The following is a 27,867-nucleotide window of genomic DNA, read 5'->3' on the forward strand; positions in this document are numbered from 1 at the left end:
GCAGAAACTGAATCAATTTTAAAATGCTCTCTTTTTTCTCGCCCTCCCCCCTCCCTGTACACCTACCCGCCCCCCCTTCCCTCTTGTTTTCCTAGACACAGTGCCAACATAAATCTGCATCGTAAACTGTTGACCAAAGAACTCGATGACATGGGCCTGGACTCATCACAGCCCTCCCTTAGCAAGGACCTCCGGGATGAATTTTTGATGAAGATCTATGGGGCCCAGCACCCCCTGGGGCTCGACATCAGGGAAGACGCCTCCTCTCCCGCGGGGACGGAAGACTCCCACCTGAACGGCTATGGGAGGGGCATGGCGGAGGACTACATGGTCCTGGACCTGAGCACCACCTCCAGCCTCCAGTCCAGCAGCAGCATCCATTCCTCCAGGGAATCCGACGCCGGCAGCGATGAGGGGATTCTCCTGGACGACCTTGACGGGGCGAGTGACAGCGGGGAGTCGGCGCACAAGGCCGAGGCCCCCACCCTCCCTGGCGGCCTCGGGGCTGACGTTTCAGGGTCTCTGATGTTCAACAGCTTGTCCGGGAGCACTGGTGGGGTCATGTGTAACATTTGCCACAAGATGTACAGCAACAAGGGGACGCTGAGGGTGCACTACAAAACCGTGCATTTGCGAGAGATGCACAAGTGCAAAGTCCCCGGTTGCAATATGATGTTTTCCTCTGTGCGAAGCCGGAATCGGCACAGTCAGAACCCTAATCTCCACAAAAACATTCCCTTCACTGCAGTAGATTAGTCTCAGAACGGACACTGCAAATGCCAGCTCTCACCAGATGGCCTATGTATCTGAACTGCCATAGTGTGTGCTTGTGTACTTGGGGGAGGGTGTGTGTGCGCGTGTGTGTACACACATGTATACCTGTGTACATACACACACACGCGCACACACACATTTTCTTTTCTTTAGATATAAGAAGATAAACACTAGGTGCTTTTGAAATTTTTTGTCTTTTTCCTTTATAGTTTTGAGAAAGAAGTCAGATCTTTTAATTTGGAGGTGAAACAAAATACCCTTTAAATACACATGCGCACACACATAAAAGCGTGCAACTAGCCCAAACTTTGACAGAGTAACAATTTTTGGTCCTCTCCAAAGAGACAATTTGTTGTACCTATGACTGTTGCCTGCAAAGAGATAAAGGGGGAAAAAAAAACAAAAAAGGAACTTCTTATAGTTGTCTTTTGTGAACTTTAAGGTTTTGAGAGAATCTTCAATTAAAGCATGGCAGATTCACCTGTAAATATTTAGCCTTGAGAGGCCAATGATGTAAAACAATTGTATTGATGGTTGTTTAACTCTTTTGTTTAATTTTTACAGTTACATCCAGCTGTTAGATATACAGGAAAAAAATAGTTTGCTGGCTAGCTCTATTCATTTATGTTAGCATTAATGCACATTTTTTAAGGAAAAAAAAAAACATGGTCTTGTTTTTACTACCTGCTAGATATAGTGATAAAGAGGTGCTGGCATGCCTTACAGCACAGATCTGATTTTTTAAAATGTCCTGTACTAGTACATAAATCCAGTCATGCACTTTTTTTCATACACTACAAGGGGATGTGTAATATCCATGCTTCTTTTTTATCCTTAAACTATTGCCATACTTCAAGTAAGTGTCTTTTTTAAAAAATTCACTTGTATAAAAATGGTCTGGTCAGTATAGGGCACAAATGCCAAACAAAAGTATTAGTGTTAACACAAAACTGCCAACTTTGCACAAGTTTCCAGAAAAGAAAATACAATTAGTCACTCAACATAACCACAGGCCAATTTGTCGGCCACCAGAAAACCGCTTTAAAAAAAAAAACACTTGGTGATGCTTTCAAGTGCCGAATGTTATTACAATCAACATTGTATCCTTCTTGCTTATATGTTAAGTTACATAAAAGGAAAACAAAGTGATGCTTGTGAAACAGCCAAGGCATTTATTCTTTAGAGGCAGGATAATATTTCAGGATACAAAAGCCCAAATTACTCACTACGGAGCAAAGCTGAATACAGTGAAAGAGCTGAACACTCATGCGCAAGGACCTGACCCTTCTCCATTAAAGAGAGGGAGAAAGTCTGAACTGAGTTGGTCTGTTATATGTGGCTGTGTAATTTGTCGCAAGTTATGAAGTAGTACTAAGATTCAGGCTGGTTTGATAGACAAAATCAAAAGACATTTAATGGCAGAGGCGGCAGTACTTGGAAGCTTTGCAAACATGTGCTGAACTTGAACTAAGCAATACTCCTTTCTGAGAAGCCAGAAGAAGGGGGTTTAAAATAGGATCTCTCACTGTTTAGTGTTTTGCGTTTCCCCCACGCGATTTGTCAGAGAGAAATGAAAGCAAGCCTGAAACCAAGCAATCGAGAGTGAGAAAGCGCAGGGAGAGGATTCTCCGAACCTTTTTTGTTTTGTTTTGTTTTGTTTCCGATGTTTACACATGTTGCCTGAGCTGGTTAACCACATCGGCAGCCTCAGCTACCACAACATACTGACTAAATGATGATATTTACTCAAATTCAGTCTGCAGCCAAAACCATTAGGGTATGCATTGCAGACTGTTTTGTTGTCTTTTTTTCTTTTTTTTTTTAAGTGGAGGGGGGAAAAGATAAACAAGGCATATTTTGTCAAACAGGACACAATAATTTAAAGAGAATGTATTTCTTTTCTGCATTTAAAGGCCTCAAACATTTCTTTCATCAGTCTAAAAGTTAGAATTACTCCCTTTGTCTTAACTTTTTAATGGCATTTCCATTTTTCATACGTTTTGTAATTATTTTTTTCTAGGTTCACATCAGCATTCACTTCCGTTAAATTTGCCAAAGGAAACTGTTAATATGTTTCTCTTGTTGTTAGTCCTGTAGGATTTATTGTACCTCAGTATTTATTCTTTCCAAAAATAAGCATCATTAAGTTGAGGCTTCAGTATTTTTTTGTGTGAAAATTTCAGAAACAATGGAATCTTAAGATAAGCTAGATGTGTCTAGCAGCTTTATCTTTTCATCTCCTTCAGAGGATGCTATGGGGTTCATTTAATTCTTCATTTGTTCTACAGTGAGGAGAGACCAAAAGTATTTGCAGTACAAAAAAACTATATCAAACACTATGTTTTAATGACAAATGTTTACGGTAAAAAAGCTGAGGAATTAGTGCTAACCGCTTTTGTTTTTCTTGTACCTTTGAATTCCCCAAAGTCTTAATTGCTTTATTTCAGTGTTGTTAAACTGAATAGACAGAGATGTTTTCCTTTGTTTTATACCACATAAGACTCTGTACAGTATGTTTGTGGAAGATTGAACTAGAATAATGAAAATTTGTTTGCAAACATTTTGGTCCTCTTAGCCTTCTGTGTTGCGCTATTGCTCCATTAACCAAATGATTTGATTCCAGAAGGGCGGAAAAAATATTTTGTTGGTATCCCAGCAAAAGGTTATGGAAACACTAGCTTTGCAAGTGTACATAGACCAAGTGACACTTTTATGAAATAACACACTTTCAGCGATTTTTAACAGTTACACTCTGGGTTGAGATATTAGAACTCAGCTTGTACAAAATCAGTGCTTAGTCTCTTTAATGTCAACTAAAAGGTCTAAAAGCCCTAATGAGTGAATTACATAGCTGTCAGCAGGTCACAACAAAGGCACCAGGCTTAGAACGAGTGTTTGGTACTCACCAGAAACCAGGCTGATGTGGATAGCCAGTTAGAATAAGCCCAGAAGTAACAAGATTCTCAAGCAGAATTTCCATTGCTCAGAAGCATGAACGTGTTCACCTGCCTTTTGTTGGAGAAATGACAGTGAGTCCTGAACAACCTGCCCTTTTTAAGTCTCTCCCCTCTTTGCTACTAGTTTTGTGCCTCAAGTGCCCACATGTTATGGTGGCCTTTTAAGTGGGTGTATAATATTTTCCAGTTTAAAGCCTAATTGCTTAAAAGGGACAGGGGGATTGGACAGAAGTGGTCCATAAGATGTAGAATCATAAAAACATACATTTCGTCTAGTCCCAGAGTGTTGCTTGTTCTTGGGTGTGTGCCTGAGTGCAGTGTTTTGACTTAACTCTAAATCTAGTTAAGATGGTGATCCCAAGGCTTATTTGCAAATGGGAAGGATGATGTGATCACTATTTTAACCATTGAGCCCTTCCTCTTTGTCCATTCATACTCATTTCTTTTTTCATAGGAGTTTTCTGTTGTGACACAGGCTCTGTCCAGCTGCATCCATGCTAGGGCGGCTGAGAAAGGAATAGGATGCAGCATTTCATCCAAGCAACCTTTTTCCCCCACTTGATTCATTTTAACCAGCATTCTGTCACAGGTACAAAACAGAAGTATTATTAACATGCATGTTTGCTAGGTGGTATTGAAATGTTCTGTTTTGATCATTTTAAGCTATGTGTTTGTAAGGATCAGAAAGGCTTAGTCTCCTTTAAGGATTGTCTGTGTGTTGTGGAGGGGGATGACCCGGAGCAAGAATAACGAGAGATAATAATTTGGTGTTTAAAATGTGATAAAAAGCATGACATTCTTCGTTCTGCTATTAATTGTATAGAAATAAGTCCGTGCATTTCAGATCTTAGTCCAGGCTGATGCCTTTTAAAGCTGGCAAACATCTCTTTTGAAATTGTTTTTAGCACAATGGCACCACTGTCCTTACAGTGTAATTTCTTTGGTAATGAATTCCCAGGCCCTTCCAGTATGAGGAGAAAGGCGCATAACTGGTTAATAGCCTGTTAGTGTGTGTGTATATATATAATATATATAATATAATATATATAATATATATTATATATATAGCTATTTTTTAAAAAAGGCAAGCTTTGAATATATCAAGAAGGGGCTGTTGCAGAGGCATTCTCTTCATTTTACTCAGGGGAAACCATGCACTAGGTTCCCACCAAATAAAAAGTGACCTTTTGTTCCTTTTCCTCTGTACACACCCCTCATGTGTGCCAAGCAAATGAGAACAGAGGCCCTTGGGAATTAAAACAGAAAGAAGCCAATAACCAGATTGAGATGGACATGCTGCTAACTGCCAGCCGTTGACCTGAGCAGTCCTAACTTGCACTTGGTCTTTAGTGTTGGGCTAGATCGACTAAGTAAATAAATGTCAATTGTCATAAGACACGCTACATCTACTGTCATACGAAACAAATCAGCCAGAAGATACTTTCTTTGATCTTATGGACACACTCCTTCTCTTGAGCTTTGCAAAAATTATGACAAGTTTTGGGGTTTAAAAAAATCACTTACATTTCACCCAGACTTGGAATATTTAGAGGCATTTGCTTCTCATTCTCATTCTCTGTGTTTCTAATGGGAGGGGTTTAAATAAGTATGGAGGGCATTCAGAGACAGGTGCCGCAAAGACTGGAGGGAATCACAGTTTTTTACAGTGAAGTGAGGGGTGTTAAGTAGAGGACTCGTACCTGTCCTGGTTTCAAGATAACTAGAAAAGAAAATAGTGAACTCACGGAAAGGAGGCAGTCAAGAGAAACGTCCGGTGCAACTCTGCCTAGCAGTGGGTGGGAGCGGATCCATGCAGTGCATCCCAGAGCACCCCATGACCAGGTGCCTCACTGAATCCTAGTCTGAGAAGGGAGGAGGAAAGCAAGAGTGATGCCTGGAATACCTCAAGTCCCAGCCAGGTCAGGAGAATCAACTATGGCAGTCAGTGGCTGGGTAGGGGTGTGGTGGTCTTTTTTTCTTACTTTTGGAGTGGAAGTGATGCTGAAGTCCCTTAGGAAACTAAAAGATCCACTGGGTCTACCAGATCCTAGAAAAGGCTGGTGGTCAGACCAAGCCCTAGTTGTGCTGAGTGGAAAGGCATGATTGCCAGTGCAGGTCTGTTCTTTCTCCATCGTGACTGCGGCTTGCCCCCATAGCCACGGTTGTACTGCTCTTTGGCTGCAAAGACCTCTTGATCAAAATGTGAGCTTATTCACCTTCCTACAGAGCAGAAAAGCAACTTTGCTGCTTTCACATTTTCCCTTCAGGCCAAACCATGTGTGGTAGGTAGCTTTCCTCATGTTAGCATCAGGCCACATCTGCTCTGTCCCAAAGGCATTTCTCTTTCCTATAGTCAGGACTTGCTCACTGTACACGGTAATTTTCCATTAGTATTATGTAAATCCAGTTGTACAACTGACTGGTGGGTTAATGTAACATCACTGTTGCCCAGACACCCATCCTCTCCTGTATCCGCCCATCATCCTTATTCATCCCACATCTTGCACAAGATGATGTTTATGGTCATTCGGCAATAACTGGACATCAAATACTATCGTTTTGGCATTTGTCAAAAAATCCAAATGCCCAATCACAGGGGTTTTAAAGAAAAAAAACTAAGCGTTTTTACAAGTACACTGAATTGGATCAGCATTATCGTTCATTATAATGCTATATATTTTTTTGAAGTAACATACTATAGTTGTCATAAAACTATCTTTATTCTTCTCCTCTGAAGTGTTGTTGTAAATTCATTTGACCTTTACTGCAAGCACAAAAAAAAAAAAATCTTTTCTATATAGAGTATCAAGACAAGGCTCAGTTTGTAACAAATAGTGGACCATTACAAAAGAGGAAACGGAAAAAGCCAGGCTGAGCAGCAAGAAGCTTCAGTTCAATTTCACCTCATATCTTTCTAATAACTTACTTGTCACTTTATTACCTTCCAGTAATGTGAACGCTGCTGACAAGACTGTCACACTAACAACAGACAACACCCTGCCTGCCTCAGCCCCAGCTCTCCTGGCTACTTATTGCCCTGGCCCTGAAGGGACACAAACTAATAGTGTGCTTTCCAGTTCAGCACTTGGCCATCAAATATAAAAGGATGCGTAATTGCCTGTTTATCCCTTGTGAAGGGGAAATTGAGTACAAGGGCTAGGCTTTCCCACTGAGTTCCCCGATGCACGCACATCCACAGTCAGCCTCTCCCTCCCTCCCTTCACCTCCTCCCAGCACACGAGCACGCACGCACACCCACTAAACTGTATCTCTGGCAAGCCCAAGGCTGCCTCGCGGTGCCCTCTCTAGCTATTAAGTGCACAGTAACAAGACTACTTCTTAAATAAAGGGTCAGTGGAGAGATTCTGGCTTTGACAGCATCCTCTGGGTCTTTGGAAACTTAAGTATTGCAATTCCAAGCTCATGTATTTTGGGAGTACTGGGTATCGTGCCATAATTAGAGCAAAGTTTCTACAAGTCAGTGGCAAAAGTGGGATTAGATTGCCCTATGTTCTGTAAGTAAAGAACTAAGATGTTTTTCCTCTCCTTCAAAAAGTGCACGTGCCATAAACAAACTGGTTGGGTGTGGTGGTTTGAAAAAAAATTTTTTTAGCTGTGGCCTCCAACCAGTAGTCTAGATGTACACAGGTATCTTGCCGTGACAACTTCCAAATCCATACTGTAACAAGACATTCACCTTTAATTGGACTGACAATCTGAAAAAAATAATAAGGCACAGGGACTTTGAGTTTAATCACTAAAACAGGGACTACCCTATATGTAGAAAGTAAATTCTTTCTACATTGGGAGAATTTTGGTAAGTATAAGCACATGAGCTTTAGAAAATCAAGTGCGAGGGGACAAAAGGTACAAAGAAAAATCATGTGAAAATGTGATCTTCCCAAACATCTTGAGCCCAAATAACATATATAAGTATTGGCTGCTATTTTTGTATACTGAACTACTTAAAGGATCATAAAGGTGACTAGTTAGTGGCTAAATGAAGTATAAGTTCTCTGTGCATCTTCCTTGGGGAATTCGGAGACACCCTGCTTCTTTCTAAACCCTCCCGCATTGGGTCTGATAGATGCTGTTGATCCCACCCCGCTCCCCCCACCGACTTTGAACAGTCACATTTCAAAGCTATGTCAAAAAATAAGACACACGCAGGTGTCATCTTTGATGCAAACTTTCAGAAAGACGAAAAGTGGCAGATTGAGAGAGGGACAAAAGGTCTATGTAGACAAACCTGTGCTAAAATAATTGTATTAAGCAGTGTGTGGACTGGGCAGAAAAGCACTTTGAGTAATGATTCTTGGGGTCAGGGAAAAAGCAGTTGATGTTTTTTAAGTTCTCCCAGTATGTATACATTACAATCATTTAGCAAACATCTTAAGAGAATCTTAATTAAAAATTCAGTTGCCAAAATTGCACAGATTATTCAATATTAGCTCTACCCCCCCCCCCTTTAAATAACAGGGATGCTTAAGGACAGTTCTAATTGTTTTGGCGTATTTTTAGCTTCCTTTTTCTAAGATTCTTTGAAGGGAAGGAAGAGTGGAAAAAGGTATTTTAACAAAAATGGAAAGAAATAGATTGTATAAAACTATATTTCTTAAAGTATGCAAGCGCTATACCAAGACTTTATAAGGCTTCCTGTTGCCAAACGCGATGCTGAAATAATGCACAAGATGGCACATCAGTCCATTACCAACCGGCTCTGCCCACTGCTGTTACAAAATGCAAGGATTGAGAGGTGGCCCCGGGGTGAAGGGGCCTATCTGTGTCAGAGAGCTCCACTCCTCTGGCCCTGGAAACGTTTTCCACAAGAGCGGGAGAAAAGACCAACCCTCTTGGTAGTCCTACCCCAAGATGAGCTGACCTGGCACTGTTTCCGCAGGAGCCGCGTGACCCGCCCTTCCCACACTAGGAGACAGAGCACCCCTGACCTGCCTGTGAATCAGTGTCGTGGCCAAGAAAAGCAGTGATTCATGAGGCATGATGCTCTTGATTCCCAATGTGCTCAGTTAACAGGCTCACTTGAGATAACCAAGTTGACTGTTTTCATCTAGTACTCAATTTGGAGTGTTTTTGCATGTCTTTGTACAGATCCACTCCTTTCAATACCCATCTTAATCTCCCCTGACTTCTCCATTATCTTTCCACTCCTGCCCTTTCTTCTGATCTCACCCACCCTCTTCAAAGAAAATCTTTTCTGAAGCAAGAAGGTAGAACACTCCCTCCTTCATCTGGATTTTGATCGCTCTGGAAACATTTGTGTGTTCCACCCTGTCTGGGGTTTACATAACGTGAATTAAGTGAATGAGATGTTCTAGTATTATATATTAACCTGATATGACTAAGATTTATAATATATGGTGCTCTCACTTTCCTGTGCAAACTTTGGTTCTGCTGCCCTGCAGAAAAGTCTCAACCATTTTCCTACCAATGCCAGTATGAACAGGGCAGGAGAGCTAAACGTGGGTACCTGGAGGTCAGAGGGGTGAGGGAGGTGGAGAAACCAGGAGAAGATGTGGGTCTGAGGCCTCCCTGGGCCTTTCCTCAAAGGTGGAGGTGAGTCGATCCTTCAGGAAAGCAAGCTCTCGGATCTCAACTGCTCCTCATCGGCTAAGCCTTTTAGAACTAGCAAGATCCCTCACCTGGTTGAGAGAACACAAATTTCTTACTCACCCCAAACCCACTGGTGTGTCTTGCTAACAAAAACACTGGACACAACCCTATCTGACAGCAAAGTTGGCCAAAGGGAACTGAAATATCTTAAGGAAAAGGAATTTTCCCCAAGATATGTCCTCTCTCCCCACTCCCCAACCCCAGAGTTTGGGGCAGGGGTGGGGTGCAGGGGGCTGTGGTCTTTTTTGTTTCTGTCCTCCTCTGCATCAAACCAGCCTCTTCTGCCCAGCCTGTCCAGAACCAAAGTCTGCACTATGAAAGGGGTCAGCACCCAGGGACGGGCACAGCTTACATCACCCTGATCTGATCATTGTGACGTCGGTAGCTTCATAAATACTGTATGTACCTTGAACAAGGGTTTTGTTTTTGTTTTGTTTTTGGTTTGTTTTTCTTAGTAGTTTAAGGGAATTAAAAGTTTTTATTTGCTGTTTCCTTTGTTGTATTTTCTGTACTATAACTGTCTACAGTATGTCTTTTTGCATAAAATGCATAAGGGTTTGGGGATGTAAATGGAATTTTATTCATATTTTGTCCAAATACCTCTTGTAATTTGTATCAAAATTCTTGTACAATTTTTATATTAAAGATTTATCAGTCACTGATCTCTTCTTACCTCCTTGATTTGAAGAAACCTCAACCAACTCCAGGAGACCACTATGAAATACACCAAGAAACACTTTAGCTTACATTGTGATTCACCCTTATTTAAGCTCCCATGTTGGATAACTTGGTCTCCTTTTTAGACTGAATCATGCTATTATTGAACACACTTCTTAGGAAGATCAAACTCATCTCATGCTCAGATAGCCAAGCTGAGTCAGAGCCCCAGAGATCCTAGCCAGTCAGTCCCAATGGAGCCCAGAAAACACTGTCTCTTTCCTCACTAAAGCTATCCCTTTGGGGATGTTTTTCCAGTGTCTCCAGAATTTCCTTTCTCAAAAGCCTTGGCCCAAGATCTTTTAAGGAAAGGAAGACCTTAAGTATCTTTGCACCTTGGCCTTCTGTAAATAGCTTTCACCCTGACCCTGGGAAATTTGTGGACAGTAGCTAACAGGATGACAACTAGATATATATATATATATACTACACATATATATATATATATATATATATATATACACACTACACACATATATATATATATATATATATATATACACACACACACACATATACACACACACACATATATATATAGTTTTTCAAACTAGATGTTTGTGTTTCATTTTATTTTCTCTTGACAATGGTTTTCTGCTGATTGGGCTTTTATCATCTAGAAATAAAACTAGCAGATGGAGAGAGGTCATCATTGGCCACATCTCTTGTCACACTGCTTGAGGCCAATGGGAAGAAGCATATAGGCTGCTTCTGACTCTGCGATTGTTTAATATCACCCCCACTTCTTAAACCAATTCTAGCTTAACATTAGGCTAACCCAGACTGTAACTTTTCCTAGAGTCTCCCTTTCCATTTAGTATTTCCTGTTCTCCATCCCAGGAGCCACATATATCCAAGTCTCCCATCTTGTGGCACCTCCTTCTCCCATTTCCTCTGGCCCAGAGAAACCAGCAGCTACCCAGACTCAATCTAGCAACCCCCTTGGCCCCAGGTCTCTGGCCAGCAAGGAGCTAAACAGGCTGCTTGTATCTGCTGGCTGTCATCAGACCCACAGTAGAGAACTGTCCAGCCAGCTTCAGGTACCACTGACTGAGGGTCCCTCCCAAGGTAGCAAAGGTGCCAGCCACCAAGCCTTGACGCGCCTCCCCCCATCCCGATTTCCTCTGAGCACCCACAGACTTTGGGGGTAAGAGCAAAGAAATGAAAGATAAAACAATTGGGGGAAGTCAACCTTGGTTCAGGCATGTGGTTATTAAATGTCATGGATATGTTAACGCACCGCTACAGGGAATCCAAGCATAATTATGATCTTTTCATCTGTCATAACACGTCTGTAATTGGCAAGAGTCCTCCCTCAAACAGCTCCTTCTTAAAAAAATATATTCTTAAGTTGTTAAGTGGTGGAAATCCTCCTGTGTAGTGAAGAGGCGCCCATGAATTCAGCTCTCCACACAAGGCTAGTCAGCACTGCCTGGGCTACAGCCCTTTGCTTTTCTGAGCCACTGGAAGACTTGCCATCTGCTAGTCTGCCCCGTGTCGTTGACAGTAGGACAGCAGATTAAGTGCTACTAATTTAATAAAGCTGCTCTGAGGACGGAGGCGATCTATCAATGAAGACCAGAGAGGATAGCACGGGTGGGGGCTCAAGAGGGGCGGCAGAGAATATCGAATTGCCTCAAGGAATACCGGGCGGGGGTGGCAGGGGGGCTGGGAATCTATTGATTCTCTGTACAGCGCAGTTATTTTCAGTCACCTGACTCTCAGGCACCCAATCATTACCCGTATTCATCAGAGACATATAATGAACAGAGGTATTGATTAACAGGGGCAGCTGAAGAGAGCTCCCAACCGTGCTAGTTCACATTGATAGGTCTCCAATGGGAATACAGGCCATGCAGCCCTGGAACATAACTTACTCTGTTCTAGGTCCTTCCATTGATTTTGCTTAGTGGGGAGGGGAGGATGGAGGGAGAGACAACCTTGCACACAGTGGTGCTCCCTTGACCTTTCTCTGAAAACTTCTTTGAAGAAAACAGAAAACTGACCCACTTACAACAGTCAACAAGTCCGTAGCCCTGCCCCAGGTTGCCTGCTCCTCTCCAGGCTGGCAGTCCCGCCTCGTCTCTGATTGCTGTTTGTGTTCTCTTGATTTACAGAAATGTGCTGGAAGCTGGGATACACCAGTCAGAGCTCAGAGCCATCAGGCAGATGAAGCCTTCACTCCCCTAAAGATCAACATATGGCTTCGGGAAATTATCGTGTTAGGCTAATTGCACCAAGTTGGCATGGTAGGAACATAATGAGTCCCGGTTTCAGCACGCTGACCCCAAACCCAGTGATGCCAGCACAGAGTAACTTTCCAAGCATTTTGCCTCATGGCAGGAAACCTCATTGAGCTGCTGTTTGCAAAAGGTATTTGGTTCAATTTCTAGCATGCGCCCAGAACCTGCTCAGTGTACACCATTCATACAAGGGAGTTTGCTGTGTGGTTCAGGCAGGCTCTTGTCCTTCCAGAGAACTAGCGGTGACCCACACGCCACAACCATCAGAAGCCATGTGCTGCCTGGCGGCTGACAGGCTGTGTAAAATGCTGATAGGTAACTAGAAACCATTGAACCCCAGGGAGAAACAAAATAGAAAGGATTAAGACAAGGACAGCTGTAAAAAATAAAACTCAAATGCATCATTAGAAACCAGAAATTCACAAAGTCCAACTGCTTGTCATCCACACTGGATATTAGCAACACTTGACTTAGACAGAATGAAATGCTGTAGGAACATGAAGTCACCCCTTAATCCCTGAAGCTAAAGGCAAGTTTCTCTTTGCTCCAGTCTCTCCTTACCTCAGTCTGGGGTTTTGATGATGTTTAATGTCATTTGCCTCCAATTTTTCTCGCCACTGTGTCTTTGTTTGTCTTACCTTGGTCAGCAGACTTGTTCACCTTCAGGTCCAGCCTCTCCTTGGACTTCGAGAATTTTGTATGTACCACCTTCAGCCTTTTCTCTTCCTGTCTTTATTTTCTTCATTATAACGTTCAGCTCAATTTCTCTTTTCTTAGCCAAAACCGTTAAAAACAACAACAACAACAATCAGTTCAATAAATTCTGATCCTCTGGGATTTAATTGTACCTTAACTTCTTTCCAAATGTCAGAGCTTATATGGAAAAAAAATAATCAAAGGTTTCAATAATTTTAAATCCCAAGCTCTGTGCATTGTGCAGCAACTTCAAGTTTTTGGAATGCTCCAAAAAATAAAAAACAAAAACGTGGTTATGAGCAATTGAATTTGGATGTTATCAGGGTTTGGGGCATATACTGTGTGAGGTGATTTAAAGTTATTAGGCCACTTCCAGGTTTTTAGAGAGATCCATTTTTACAAATGTAAGTGCTATTAACAATTCAAAGCACTCTCATAATTCCCCATCTTTGTTCTTCCCCATGATCTCAATTTCAATTTTTTATTTTTTTCTTAAGTGGAGAATTTCCTTCCCAAGTTTCACAAAGTCATTTGCAGACTGAAAACAAGACACTTATTTGATTATTTTCAGATGTCACATCAATTGGTCTTCAGCAGAAAGTAATCCTGCAAGATGTTATGCTTTATGCTTTCTGTTCTTTCAAAAACCACAAACCTGTGTGTTTGAAAATTTGTCTCTTTCCAAAGCCCTCAGCCGCACCCACAGAGCACACATATGAGAATGGTTTCAGGCTCATATGTAGACATGCCTTTTCAAGGAAGCAACAAACACTCACTTCACAGATCTACTGTGAATGGAAGCAGAAAGCAGGGAAGAAAGCCAGGGTGAAATCCAGGAAGTTGTGTCTAGCAGGGAACTGTGTCCTCAACACTTTTAAGATGGGCAGTTTCTCTAGCCTTTATAGTTTGCGATACGTAGTAGGTGATCAAGGTGCATCCACAGAATAAATGGGTACCACAAATGGGGAAGAAAGGTGAATGGATGGAGCCCTTTCTTAAATGCCAAGGTCAGAGCCAGCTATAAGGTGGAGGCTGTCACACCTACAGAGAATGAAGGCATCAGCTATTTGAGGACTCTGCAAAGCAAATAGTAGCAGAAACACTGAGGAAGATGACCAGGATTTGCAGTACTGCTGAAATAGCCTGACTTTGCCATTTCCCCTCTCTGTGCCCAGGCCTGAACTCCTGGAAACCTGAAACCCATGAGTAGTCCTCAGGGCTGGACGGAGAACTCTCCAAGAGAAACCCTCAGGTCAAGGAGCCAGGAAGAAAACAGTGGATGCTCAGGAGAGTGGGGAAAATTCCCTATTCTTTTTTCTTTTTGCTGTTTTTTTCATGCCTGCCTCAAACCCAAGCACCCCTGTGACAAAAGGAGTGACAGGGGCAACAGGAACCAGAAGTCACCTAAATTCTTGGGAAGGAAGCCGCCCGCCTGAACTGAAGGAGCTTCCGTCCAGAGAGGGTTGGGAAATCCCTTCTGCTTTCTCTCTCAGTCTGTCCACCCACTTGGTCTGGGAAGTGAGCATAGCCCCGGGAAGTAAACTGTGGGGCATGAGCTTTCCAGCCAGAGGACTGAAAGGGCAAGGCTGGAAAATTCCAGGGAGATGGTAGAGAGAGAGGTCCTGGGGAAAGTAGCCCCTTCAGATGAATTTCTGAATCACCCCTGATCCCACATAGCACATCCTCACATGGGCCAGATCCAAATAGCGCTTCAAGGGTTTTGAAAACTGAACTGACGCCGCAACGAAGACCCACAGAAGGCTCTTTGGGACTTGCAACCTGAATTAAGGTTGAAGGCCTTGCTAAAAACATGGTGACATTCTCCACAGGAATTAAAGTGAAAAGTGAAAGTGAAGTCGCTCAGTCGTGTCAGACTCTTTGCGACCCCATGGACTGGGGCCTACCAAGCTTCTCCGTCCATGGGATTTTCCAGGCAAGAATACTGGAGTGGGTTGCCATTTTCCTTCTCCAGGAGATCTTCCCGACCCAGGGATTGAACCCGGGTCTCCTGCATTATAGGCAGACGCTTTACCATCTGAGCCACCAGGAAGTCCACAGGAATTAAACAAGACCCAAAACCTCATAATATGTGTTATAGGCAAACTTCTTGATTTTTGTCTGTTTTTCAACTATGGTAAAATATACATAACAAAAATGTATTGTTAACCATTTTAAAGTGTACAGTCCAGTGGTTATTGAGTATCATTCACATTGTTGGGCAACCATCACCACTATCCATCTCCAGAACTCTTCATCTTCCTCAAATACAACTCTGTACCCATGAAACACTGACTCTCCACTGCCCTTCTCCTGCCATTCTGCTTTCTTTATGAACTTGACTACTCTAGCTACCTCATCTAAGTGGAATCTTATAACCTTTGTCCTCTTGTGACTGGCTCGTTTCACTAGCATAATGTCTACAAGGTTCATTCATGTTGTTGCATGTGTCAGGATTTCCTTCCTTTAAAAGCTCCATCGGTTTCATTGTGCGTATACACCACATTTGTTTATCCATTAATCTGCTAACAGGGAGTTGGGTTGCTTCCAACAGCAGGCATTAGGCAGACTTCTAAGATGGTCCCTAATAAGCTAGTAAAGGTTTAGACACTCAACAAGGACCAGTGTGTTCTCTTGGCAAAACTCTGACAGTGGGACAACCAGGGCACCAGGCATGTCATCCAGCTACGTGGAGCGGCTGAAGGGCATGTCCCTGCTTCTCAGACCCTGACAAATGTGGCCCACTGGAGAAGGGAATGGCAAACCCCTTCAGCATTCTTGCCTTGAGAAGCCCATGAACAGTATGAAAAGGCAAAAATATATGATAAAAGGAGAGCCCCCCAGGTCAGTAGGTATCTAATATGCTATTAGGGAAGAGCACAGAAATAGCTCCAGAAAAAATGAAGAGGCTGAGCCAAAGTGAAAATGATGCCCAGTTGTGGATATGTCTGGTGGAGAAAGTAAAATCCAATGCTGTAAAGAACAATATTGCATAGGAACCTGGAGTGTTAGGTCCAAATCAAAGTAAACTGGATGTGGTAAAAGAGGAGATGGCAAGAGTGACCATTGACATTTTAGGAATCAGTGAACTAAAATGGATGGGAATGGACGCACTTAATTCAGATGACCATTATATCTATGACTGTGGGCAAGAATCTCTTAGAAGTAATGCAGTAGTCCTCATAGTCAACAAAAGACTCTGAAATGCAGTATTTGGGTACAGTCTCAAAAATGACAGAATGACCTCTGTTCTCCAAAGCAAACCATTCAACATCACAGTAATCCAAGTCTATGTTCCAACCACTAATGTCAAAGAAGCTGAAATTGAAATATTCGATAAAGACCTACAATAAAGAACTAACACTAAAAATAGATGTCCTTTTCATCACAGGGGACTGGAATGAAAAGCAGGAAGTCAAAAGACACCTGGAGTAATAGGCAAGTTTGGCCTTGGAGTACAAAATGAAGCAGGACAAAGGCTAACAGAATTTTGCCAAGAGAATACACTGGTCATGGCAAATGCCCTCTCCCAACAATACAAGAGACAACTCTACACATGGACATCACCAGAAGGTCAATACCAAGATCAGATTGACTATATTATTTGCAGCTGAAGATGGAGAAGCTCTATACAGTCAGCAAAAAGAAGACCTGGAGCTGACTGTAGCTCAGATCATGAACTCCTTATTGCAAAATTCAGACTTAAATTGAAGAAAGCAGGGAAAACCACTACACCATTCACGTATGTCCTAAATCAAATTCCTTATGATTATACCAAAGTGGAAGTGACAAATAGATTCAAGGAATTAGATGAGAGAGTGCCTGAAGAACTATGGATGGAGGTTTGTACCACTGTGCAGAAGGCGGTGATCAAAACCATCTGCAAGAAAAGAAATGCAAGAGGGCAAAGTGCTTGTCTGAGGAGGCCTTAAAATAGCTGAGAAAAGAAGAGAAGTGAAAGGCAAAAGATAAAGGGAAAGATAAACCCACCTGAATGCAGAGTTCCAGAGAATAGCAGGGAGAGATAAGAAAGTCTTCTTAAGTGAACAATGCAAAGAAATAGAGGAAAACAATAGAATGGGAAAGACTAGAGATCTCTTCAAGAAAATTAGAGATATGAAGGAACATTTCATGCAAAGATGGGCACAATCAAGGACAGAAACAGCAAAGACCTAACATAAGTGTAAGAGATTGAGAAGAGGTGGCAAGAATACATAGAAGAACTATACAAAAAAGATCTTCGTCTATGGCCATACCACCCTGAACGCCCCCGATCTCGTCTGATCTCGGAAGCTAAGCAGGGTCGGGCCTGGTTAGTACTTGGATGGGTAAAAAGATCTTCATGACCCAGATGATTATCTGGGTGTGATTACTCACCTAGAGGCAGACATCTTGGAGTGATAAGTCAAGCAGGCCTTAGGAAGAATTACTACCAACAAAGTTAGTGGTGATGGAATTCCAGCTAAGCTATTTCAAATACTAAAAGATGATGCTGTTAAAGTGCTACACTCAACATGCCAGCAAATTTGGAAAACTCAGCAGTGGCCACAGGACTGGAAAAGACAGGTTTTCATTCTAATCCCAATGAAGGGAAATGCCAAAGAATGTTCAGACCACCATGCAATTGGACTCATTTCACATGCTAGCAAAGTAATGCTCAAAATTCTCCAAGCTAGGCTTCAACAATATGTGAATCAAGATCTACCAGATGTACAAGCTGGATTTAGAAAAGGCAGAGGAACCAGAGATCAAATTGCCAACATCTGTTGGGTCATAGAAAAAGCAAGGGAATTCCCAGAAAATCTATTTGTTTCACTGACTATGTGAATCCTTTGACTGTGTGGATCACAACAAAATGTGGAAAATTCTTAAAGAGATGGGACTACCAGACCACCTTACCTGCCTCCTGAGAAACCTGTATGCAGGTCAAGAAGATAGAACCGGACATGGAAAAATGAACTGATTCGAAATGGGAATGGAGTACATCAAGGCTACATTTGTCACCCTGCTTATTTAACTTACATGCAAAGTACATCATGTGCAATGCCAGACTGGATGAAGCGCAAGCTGGAATCAGGATTGCCAGGAGAAGTATCAACAACCTCAGATATGCAGAAGACATCACCCTAATGGCAGAAAGCAAAAAGGAACTAAAGAGCCTCTTGATGAAGGTGAAAGAGGAGTGAAATACTGGCTTAAAACTCAACATTCAAAAAACTAAGATCATGGCATCCAGTCCCATCACTTCATGACAAAACTGATGGGGTAAAAATGGAAACAGTGACAGATTTTATTTTCTTGGGCTCCAATATCACTGTGGATGGTGACTGCAGCCATGAAGTTAAAAGATGCTTTCTCCTTGGAAGAAAAGCTATGACCAACCTAGACAGTGCACTGAAAAGCAGAGACATCACTTTGCCAACAAAGGTCCGTATAGTCAAAGCTATGGTTTTTACAGTAGTCATGTATGGATATCAGAACTGGACCATAAAGAAGGCTGATTGCCTAAGAATTGATGCTTTTGAACTGTAGTGCTGGAGAAGACTCTTGAGAGTCCCTTGGAAGGCAAGGAGATCAAACCAGTCAATCCAAAAGGAAATCAACCCTGAATATTCACTGGAAGGACTGATGCTGAAGCTCCAATATTTTGGCCACTGGTTGCAAAGAGCCAACCATTGGAAAAGACCCTGATGCTGGGAAAGATTGAGGGCAAGAGGAGCAGGGAGTAACTAGGATGAGATGGTTGGATGGCATCACCAACTCAATGGACATGAGTTTGAGCAAACACGGGAGATAGTGAAAGACAGGGAAACCTGGCGTGCTGCAATTCCCGGGGTCGCAAAGAGTGGGACACAACTTGGTGACTGAAAAGCAACAATAAACCTCTACTGGAATTTTCAGATCCTTACATGATCCCATCCCCTTAAGTATAGGCTGGACCTAGTGAATTACTTTGAACAACTTGACTGTGATAAGAGTGGTGACATACAGTCAAAATATAACCCATAATTTTTCAGCCTATGAAGAACTAGGAAAATCCTTCACATAGGAGAAGACAATCAATAGATTATATTACCAAGATGACAAAGGTATGATTACTTGAAAAAGACTTAAAATCAAGTGTTATTTAAATGCACCAACAGTAAGGTCAAACTCTGTTGAAACAAATAGCAAACTAGATGTTCTCCTAGACTTCTAAATGGGAACTTTAGAACCAAAAAATAAGATTATTAAAATAAAAAATTCACAGGATCCATTCATTAGTAAAATGGAGATGACAAAGGAAAGTCAGTGAACTTGAAGACAGGTCAACAGAAATTACCCAATCTGAACAACAAAAAGAAAAAAATTGAACAGAGCCTCAGGGACCTTTGAATGATAAGAATGATAACAAAACATCTCATGTGTGTTATTAGAGTCCCAGAACCACAGGAGAAAGTTCAGAGAAAAAAGGTATATAAAAAACTGACCATTGAAAACATTCTAAATTTGGCAACAGACACAAACCTCCAGATTCAAGAGACCCAGTAAACCTAAACAAGATAAAACCAAAGAAATACACACCCAGATAGGCAAAATCAAATTGCTAGAGTCTAAAGTCAAGGCTATGGTTTTTCTAGTGGTCATATATGGATGTGAGAGTTGGACTGTGAAGAAAGCTGAGCACCGAAAAATTGATGCTTTTGAATTGTGGTGTTGGAGAAGACTCTTGAGAGTCCCTTGGACTGCAAGGAGATCCAACCAGTCCATCCTAAACGAGATCAGTCCTGGGTGTTCATTGGAAGGACTGATATTGAAGCTGAAACTCCAATACTTTGGCCACCTCATGCGAAGAGTTGACTCATTGGAAAAGACCCTAATGCTTGGAGGATTGGGGGCAGGAGGAGAAGGGGGAGACAGAGGATAAGATGGCTGGCTTGCATCACTGACTCGATGGAAGTTTGGGTAAACTCTGGGAGTTGGTGATGGACAGGGAGGCCTGGCGTGCTGCAATTCATGGGGTCACAAAGAGTCGGACACGACTGAGTGACTAAACTGAATTGAAAGGAAAAAAATATCCCCCCCAAAGTAAAAAGTTGAGAAAAATGATACATTACTTCTAGGGTAACAATTGGAATGACTGTGTTTTTTCCATCAGAAACCAAGAAAGCCAGAAGGAAGTTGAACAACATTTTGTTAAGTAGTGAAAGAAAAGAACTTTCAGCCCCAAACTCTAAATCCTGGAAAAATATTCTTCAGGAATGAATGTGAATTAAAGACCTTCTCAGATGAAGGATTTCTCAATCCCTCTCCACCAGTAGATATGGTTCCAAAAGAGCTGCTAAAGGAAATTACTTGAAAAGAAATTACACAAAAAGAAAACTAGAACTTCAAGAAAGAAGACAGAGGGCTTCTCTGGTGTCTAGTGTTTGAGCATCCACTTTGCAAGGCAGAGACACCAGTTCAGTTCCTGTTCTGGGAAAATCCCACCTGCTATGGAGCCCCAAGCCTGTGTACCACAACTATGGACCCGTGCTCTAGAGTCCATGAGCTGCAACTACTGATCCCACGTGACCTACAGCCCATGCTCTGCAACAAGAGAAGCCGCCACAATGGGAAGCCCACACACTGCAGCAAAGAGTAGCCCCCACTCTCTGCAACTAGAGAAAGCCTGCATGCAGCAGTGAAGACCCACCACAGCCAAAAAATAAAAAAAAATTTTTTTTAAAGAAGAGCAGCAAAAATTAGAAATATATGGGCAAATATAATAAATTATTTCTCTCCTGCTAACTTTCTAATGGTTTGAAGGCAAAAAAATATGGCATTGTCTGGTGGTGTTTTAGTATATGTAGGTTTAGTATATATATAATATATGTAAAACTTAAGACAACTATGATATAAGATTATACCATGTACAGTTCTATTGTATGACACTCTCTAGAAGACAAAACTGTAGCAGTAGAGGACAGAAAAGTGGTTGCCAGGGCTTGGGGAGAAGGTGGAATATGACTATGGAGAGATAGCAGGAAGGAATTTCTGGAGTGATGGAACATTACTGTGTCCAGTTTGCAATGGTGGTAACCACTCTATGCACGTCCTGAATTTGATAGAATACAGGGGAAAAGTTGATTTTTCTGCATATTAATTTTTTAAATGGAATTAGAGCTAGGCACTCTGATTTCAGAGAGAGTGAAATCTGCCTCCCTCTCACCTTCAGTTCTAAGTGACACATCCCTTTCTCTTACTTGTTTGCTTTTACAGCAATGTCACTTAAAAAAGGACAGAGTCCTTCACATCAAAATGATAAGGCTTAAAATAAAATCCTTTAGGGAAAACTCATTGATTTAAATTCACCTAAAGTTTTAAATATTCTTCAGCTTATTTACAGCAGTGTGTTCTGATTAAATGGAGCCTGCAAAAAGAGGCACAGGATATGTTGACAGGAGATGCCACCAGTGAAAGACTGGTGATATCTAAGAGCCTTCATATTGATAGACAAGTCTTGGAGAACACTTCAAATATTTGTGATGGAGAAGGACAAAGGCAGAATGTTTGTGATATTAACTACCTGGAGCCCTTCCCTCCAGCCCAGTAAGCAGCTCCTAATTCCTGACCATGGCCCTAGAGTTCTTCAGTACCCTGCAGTCACTAACTGGAAACTCTGAATCTCCAGCTCCTGCCTCCACATTGCTCCTCATGCATATACAGGCTGCAATACCACGAGGCAACAAGGGTGTAGGTAGGAAGGATGTCTTAGATGTTATGTCTCCACTGGAAAGTCCGTGGACTAGCTGCTTCATCGGAGTTAGCAGTGAGTGAAGTAGAGAAACCAACAAGGGAGATTGACAAGAATAGTAGGGAGAGAACCAGACGCATGGAGGGGAAAGTAGGGGACTTAGAAGTGTCAAAGAGTAAGTGGTCAGCTATACAAAACACTCCAGAGAATCAGGGGAGATGAAAACTGGGAAGCTCATTGGATTTGGTGATTAGGGAAACTATTAATACTTTGGTGCAAATGGAGCATGTCCACAACATATGCATTACAAGTGCCTATCAAGTCCAACTTTCCTTGCTAGTAAAAAGTGCCCCACCCTCAGCCCCGACACAAGAAAGCCATGCTCGTTTGACTATTGCAGGACAGTGGCCAGAGACTGTCGAGGCATGGGTGACTGACCAAGAGCTACCCGTTTATAGGCTGGTAAGGAAACAGTATTGCACAGGAATCTGGAATGTTAGGTCCATGAATCAAGGTAAATGGGATGTGTTGAAGCAGGAGATGGTAAGAATAACCATTGACATCTTAGGAATCAGTAAACTAAAATGGAGGGAATGGGTGAATTTTATTCAGATGGCCATTGTATCTACTACTGTGAGCAAGAATCCCATAGAAGAAATGGAGTAGCCATCATAATCAACAAGAGAGTCTGAAATGCAGTACTTGGATACAACCTCAAAAATGACAGAATGATCTTGGGTCCTTTTCAAGCAAGCCATTCAACATCACAGTAATTCAAGTCCATGCCACTACCACCAATGCTGAAGAAGCTAGTTGATCAGTTCTATGAAGACCTAAAAGACCTCCTAGAACAAACACCAAAAAGAGATGTTCAATCTATTCCTCACTGGGGATTGGAATGCAAATGTAGGAAGTACAATGATACCTGGAATGAAAGGCAAGTTTGGCCTTGGAGAACAAAATGAAGCAGGGAAAAGGCTGACTGAATTCTGCCAAGAGAATGCACTGGTCATAGCAAACATCCTTTTTCAACAACACAAGAGATGACTTTACACATGGACATCACCAAATGGTCAAAACCGAAGTCAAATTGATTACATTCTTTGTAGCAGAAGATGGTGAAGCTGTATATAGTCAGCAAAAACAAGACCTGAAGCTGACTGTGGCTCAGATCATCAGCTTCTCATAGCAAAATTCAGGCTTAAACTAGAAAGAGCAGGGAAAACCACTAGGCCAGCCAGGTACAACTTAAATCAAATCCCCTATGAGTATGAAAGAACCAGTTTAAAACTAAATATTAAAAAAACTAAGATCATGGCATCTGCCCCCTTACTTCATGGCAAATAGAGAGGGAAAAGGTGGAAGTACTGACAGATTTCCTCTGCTTGGGCTCTAAACTCACTGTGGATGGTGACTGCAACCATGAAATCAGAAGACATTTGCTTCTTGGCAGGAAAGTTATGTGTTTTATCACTAAACAGTGTGATAAAAAGCAGAGATTTTACTCTGCTGACAAAGGTCCATATAGTCAAAGCTATGGTCTTCCCAGTGGTCACATACAGTTGTGAGAGCTGGATTGTAAAAAAACACAGAGCGCCTTAGAAATGATGCCTGAAAGTTCCTTGGACTGCAAGGAGATCAAACCAGTCAGTCATAAGGGAAATCAACCCTGAATACTCTTTGGAAGAACTGATGCTTAAGCTAAAACTCCAGTGTTTTGGTTATCTGATCTGATCAGCTGACTCCTTGGAAAAGTCCCTGATGCTGGGAAAGATTCAGGGCAGAAGGAGAAGAGGGCATCAGAGGATGAGATGGCTGGATGGTATCATCAACGCAATGGATATGAACTTGGGCAAACTTTGGGAGATGGTGAGGGACAGGCCTGGTATGCTTCAGTCCATGGGGTTGCAAAGAGTTGAACATGACTGGGTGAGTGACTGACTGTTATTACAATGAATATGTAGTGGAAGTGATGAATAGATCAAGGGATTAGATCTAGTAAAGAGTGTGCCTGAAGAACTATGGACAGAGGTTCATAATACTCTACCGGAGGCAATGAACAAAACCATTCCCCCCACCCCCCCCCCAAAAAAAGAAAAGAAGGCAAAGTGATTATCTGAGGAGGCTTTACAAATAGTTGAAGAATGAAGAGAAGTGAAAAACAAGGGAGAAAGGGAAAGGTATATCCAACTAAACACAGAGTTCCAAAGAATAGCAAGGAGAGACAAGAAAGCCTTCTTCAATGAACAGTGCATAAAAATAGAGGAAAACAACAGAAAGATCTCTTAAGGAAAATTGGAACTATCAAGGGAACATGAACACAATAAAGGACAGAAATGGTAAAGACCTAGTAGATGCTGAGTAGAACAAGAAGAGATGGAAGGAATACAAGGAAGAACTCTTCAAAAAAAGATCTTGAACCAGATAACTACGATGGTGTGGTTAGTCACCCAGAGCCAGACATTCTGGAGTGCGAAGTCAAGTGGGCCTTAGGAAGCACTGCTGTTAATAAAGCTAGTGGATGTGATGCAATTCCAGTAGAGCCATTCAAAACCCTAAATGACAATGCTATCAAAGTGTTGCGCTTTGCAAATCTGGAAGACCCAGCAGTAGCCACAGGACTGGAAAAGTCAATCCTCATCCCATTTCCCAAAAAGGGTAGACTAAAGACTGTTCAAACCATTGGATAATTGCACTCATCTCCCATGCTAGTAAGGTCATACTTAATATCTTGCATGCTAGCCTTAAGCATTATGGGAACCAAGGACTTCCAGATGTCCAAGCTGGGTTTAGAAAAGACAGAGAAACCAGAAATCAAATTGCCAACATTTGCTGGATCATAGAGAAAGCAAGGGAATTCCAGAAAAACATCTACCTCTGTTTCATTGACTACACTAAACCTTTGACTGTATGGATCATAACAAACTGTGGAAAGCTCTTAAAGAGATGGGAATACCAGACCATCTTACCTGTCTCTTGAGAAACCTGCATACATGTCAAGAAGCAACAGTAGAACCCTGTATGGAACTGAGTGGTTCAGGACTGAGAAAGGAGTACGACAGGGCTGTCTGCTGTCACCCTGTTTAACCTATATGCTGAGCACATCATGAGAAATGACAGGCTGGCTGAGTTACAAGCTGGAATCAAGATAGGAGGGAGGGAGAAACATTAACAACCTCAGAAATGCAGATGATACCACTAGTGGCAGAAAGCGAAGAGGAACTAAAGAGCCTCTTGGTGAGGGTGAAGGAGGAGAGTGAAAGAGCCAGCTTAAAACTAAATATTAAAGAAACTAAGATCATGGCATCTGTCCCCCTTACTTCATGGCAAATGGAGAAAAGGTTGACGTACTGACAGATTTTCTCTTCTTGGGCTCTAAAATCACTGCAGATGGTGACTGCAGCCATGAAATCAGAAGACAATTGCTTCTTGGCAGGAAAGCCATGATAAACCTTGACAGTGTGTTGAAAAGCAGAGACATTACTCTGCTGACAAAGGTGAGTATAGTCAAGTCTATGGTTTTTCCAGTAGTCATCTATGGATGTGACAGCTGGAACATAAAGAAGGCTGAGTGCCAAAGAATTGATGCTTTCAAACTGTGATGTTGCAGAAGACTCTTAAGAGTCCCTTGGACTGCAAGGAGATCCAACCAGTCCATCCTAAAGGAAAACAACCATGAATATTCATTGGAAAGACTGATGCTGAAGCTGAAATTCTGATACTTTGGCCACCTGATGAAAAGAGCCGAATCATTGGAAAAAAAAGACCTTGATGCTGGGAAAGATTGAAGGCAGGAGGAGAAGGGGATGACAAGGGACAAGATAGTTGGATGGCATCACGGACTCAATGGACATGAGTTTGAGCAAGCTGTGGGAGATGGTAAAGGACAGGGAAGGCTGGCGTGCTGCAGTCCATGGGGGTCACAAAGAGTCAGACACAACTGGGCAACTGAACAACAACATTGGTCTTCCCAGCTCACATACGGTTGTGAGAGCTGGACTTTAAAGAAGCCGGAGCACTGAAGAATTGATGACTTTGAACTGGAGAAGGCTTCTGAGAGTCCCTTGGACAACAAAGAGATCAAATCAGTCAATCTTAAAGGAAATCAACCCTGAATACTTGTTGGAAGGACTGATGCTAAAGTTGAAGTTCCAGTATTTTGGCCATCTGATACGAACAGCCAACTCATTGTAAGAGTCCCTTATGCTGGGAAAGATTGAAGGCAGAAGGAGAAGAGGAGGTCAGAGGTTGAGATGGCAGGATGGCAAACTTTGGGAGATGGTGAGGGACAGGGAGGCCTGACATGCTGCAGTCCATGGGATTGCAAAGAGTCGGACACAACCAGGCAACTGAACAACAAGGGGACCTCTGAGGAGGCCTGGTACAAAACATAATAATAGCTATTTAAAGCTCTGTCCAGGATTTGGACTCTGATATATAAAGTAGATCGAGCGGTTGGGTGTTAGAAGAAAACAGAGCAACATTAAAAGACAGAGAGAGAAAAAGAGAGACAGACACGGGCTAGGAATGCTGAGAGACGGACAGAGGAGCAGGTCCCTACAGCTGCTCTGGACTGCAGGAGGGCGTGTGGGATCAGGGTGTGGGCGGCTTTCTTAGGAAGCTTGGTGGCAGAAAGCAGAAAGCTTATGTCAGACTGCAAAGAAAGGTCCAGGGCAGTGGGTGGCGGGGGGGGGGGGGGGGCGGTGGTGTTTAATAAGAGGAAAGACTCAAGCATGAAGGAGGATGTGAGGAATACCACCATGCTGACTCATTTAAGTCCTGCCTCTCGATCTAGCTTGACAGTCAGAGGGTGTTATGCTTCTGCTACAAATACCCAAGGGACCCATAAATGCCTAGAGATGACCACCTACCTAGCAGAGAAGGAGCTACAGAATGTTCAAAAGTCATCAGTGTGGGTGGAAGAAAGAGCACCATGTATAAGTTTGAAACATCCACCAGCCTCCCTCCTAAACACTTTACCTGCCTTTTCTCATGTTTGCCCACCCCCCTCCCCCCATCACACCTGTAGGATAAGCATTATCCTACTTTACAGTTGAGAATGTGAGACTCAAGGAAGTTCACTAAGAGAGACCATTGAAATTGGACTTTGAACTCGGATCTGTTTGTCTGAAGTTCTGCTCTTTTCACTTTTCATCGTTTTTCCTATTCATGAATCTTATATGCTTATCAGTCAACAAGAAAACTTTTGTGGAGTTCTTTTGGGTACAGCTAAAACTAAAACAAAAACAAAGAAATTTCCAATATAGTTGAGAAATAAAAATATGTGTAACATGGTAAGTGACAGTTCATGGTAGGCCAGTTGGGGTCCAATCAGAAAGAGAAACTTCACTATGTACTTCAGTAGAGAGAATTCAATATGGGAATTGTTAAATGGGTGTTGGAAGCCTGAAAAAGGTAAAGGAGAATATTGAAGGAAAACAGACAGTAGCTACAGGGAGTAGCTACTACTCCCAAGTCTTAAGGGACAAAAGAAAGGAAGTGGTTGGGTCTTCAGAACCTTCAAGTTCAGAGGAGGAGCCTAATTAACTGGGCCTCTGAGAAAGTATAGAGCCTCTGGTACCTCAGAGGTATGGACAAAGTGCCTTATGGAGCTGGGGCTGAAAAATGGAGGTGGGCTGCCTGGCAAGGACTTTTATCTCAGGAGCTTGAGGTGCAAGGGGGGCCTGAAGAATTGATATTCAGATTTCTGAGGAGAGATCATTGCTTGACTACCAGTGGTCCCTCTGAGGTTGTTCAGTGAAGCTGGTCCTGGATATAGGCAAGGAAGGTGGAGGTCAGAACCAAGCTCTACTGCCTGGGGGCAACACTGACAGGAATAGCAGGCATGCAGGAAGAAGCAAGTCCATTTTCTCTCCCTCCTGCCTTCTAATCTCTCTGGAATTACCAATATAGGCACCATGTAACAGGAAGTAAATTGGCATAGGAGAAATGGAGGTGGCAGAGTACCAGCCTCAGCATCCCAGACCAGAATCTAAAAGAGTGTGTTTAGGGCTGGAAGACAATAGCATATTAGGCACCATATACTAATTACCAAACAAGGTGTAGAAGGCCAGGATGGACGGTGGAAGTCATCCCTAGGGCTGTGGTGGTTGAGGGAAGCCTCACAGAAGAGATG

At 42.4% G+C, this 27,867-nt stretch overlaps 1 protein-coding gene and 1 non-coding gene across 16 annotated transcripts in view; one reads left to right on the forward strand and one right to left on the reverse strand.

Moving 5' to 3' along the window:
• Positions 1–10,024, forward strand: part of BNC2 (basonuclin 2) — a 470,587-nt gene extending 460,563 nt beyond the window's left edge. For 11 of the 15 annotated variants that reach the window (XM_043890869.1, XM_043890873.1, XM_043890876.1 and 8 more), the window contains one exon: positions 96–10,024. In XM_043890869.1, coding sequence (XP_043746804.1) covers positions 96–756 — 661 coding nt within the window. In that variant the 3' untranslated portion in view covers positions 757–10,024. The remainder of the gene's footprint in view (positions 1–95) is intronic. The other 4 variants (XM_043890870.1, XM_043890872.1, XM_043890884.1 and 1 more) reach the window with 3 other exon arrangements.
• Positions 10,025–14,995: 4,971 nt separating this feature from the next.
• TRNAY-AUA lies at positions 14,996–15,068 on the reverse strand. Its single transcript has one exon. It is a non-coding gene; the product is annotated as a tRNA-Tyr (tRNA).
• Positions 15,069–27,867: the final 12,799 nt, after the last annotated feature.

The sequence above is a fragment of the Cervus elaphus genome, chromosome 29 (genome assembly GCF_910594005.1).
Source record: "Cervus elaphus chromosome 29, mCerEla1.1, whole genome shotgun sequence".
Classification (NCBI taxonomy): domain Eukaryota; kingdom Metazoa; phylum Chordata; class Mammalia; order Artiodactyla; family Cervidae; genus Cervus; species Cervus elaphus.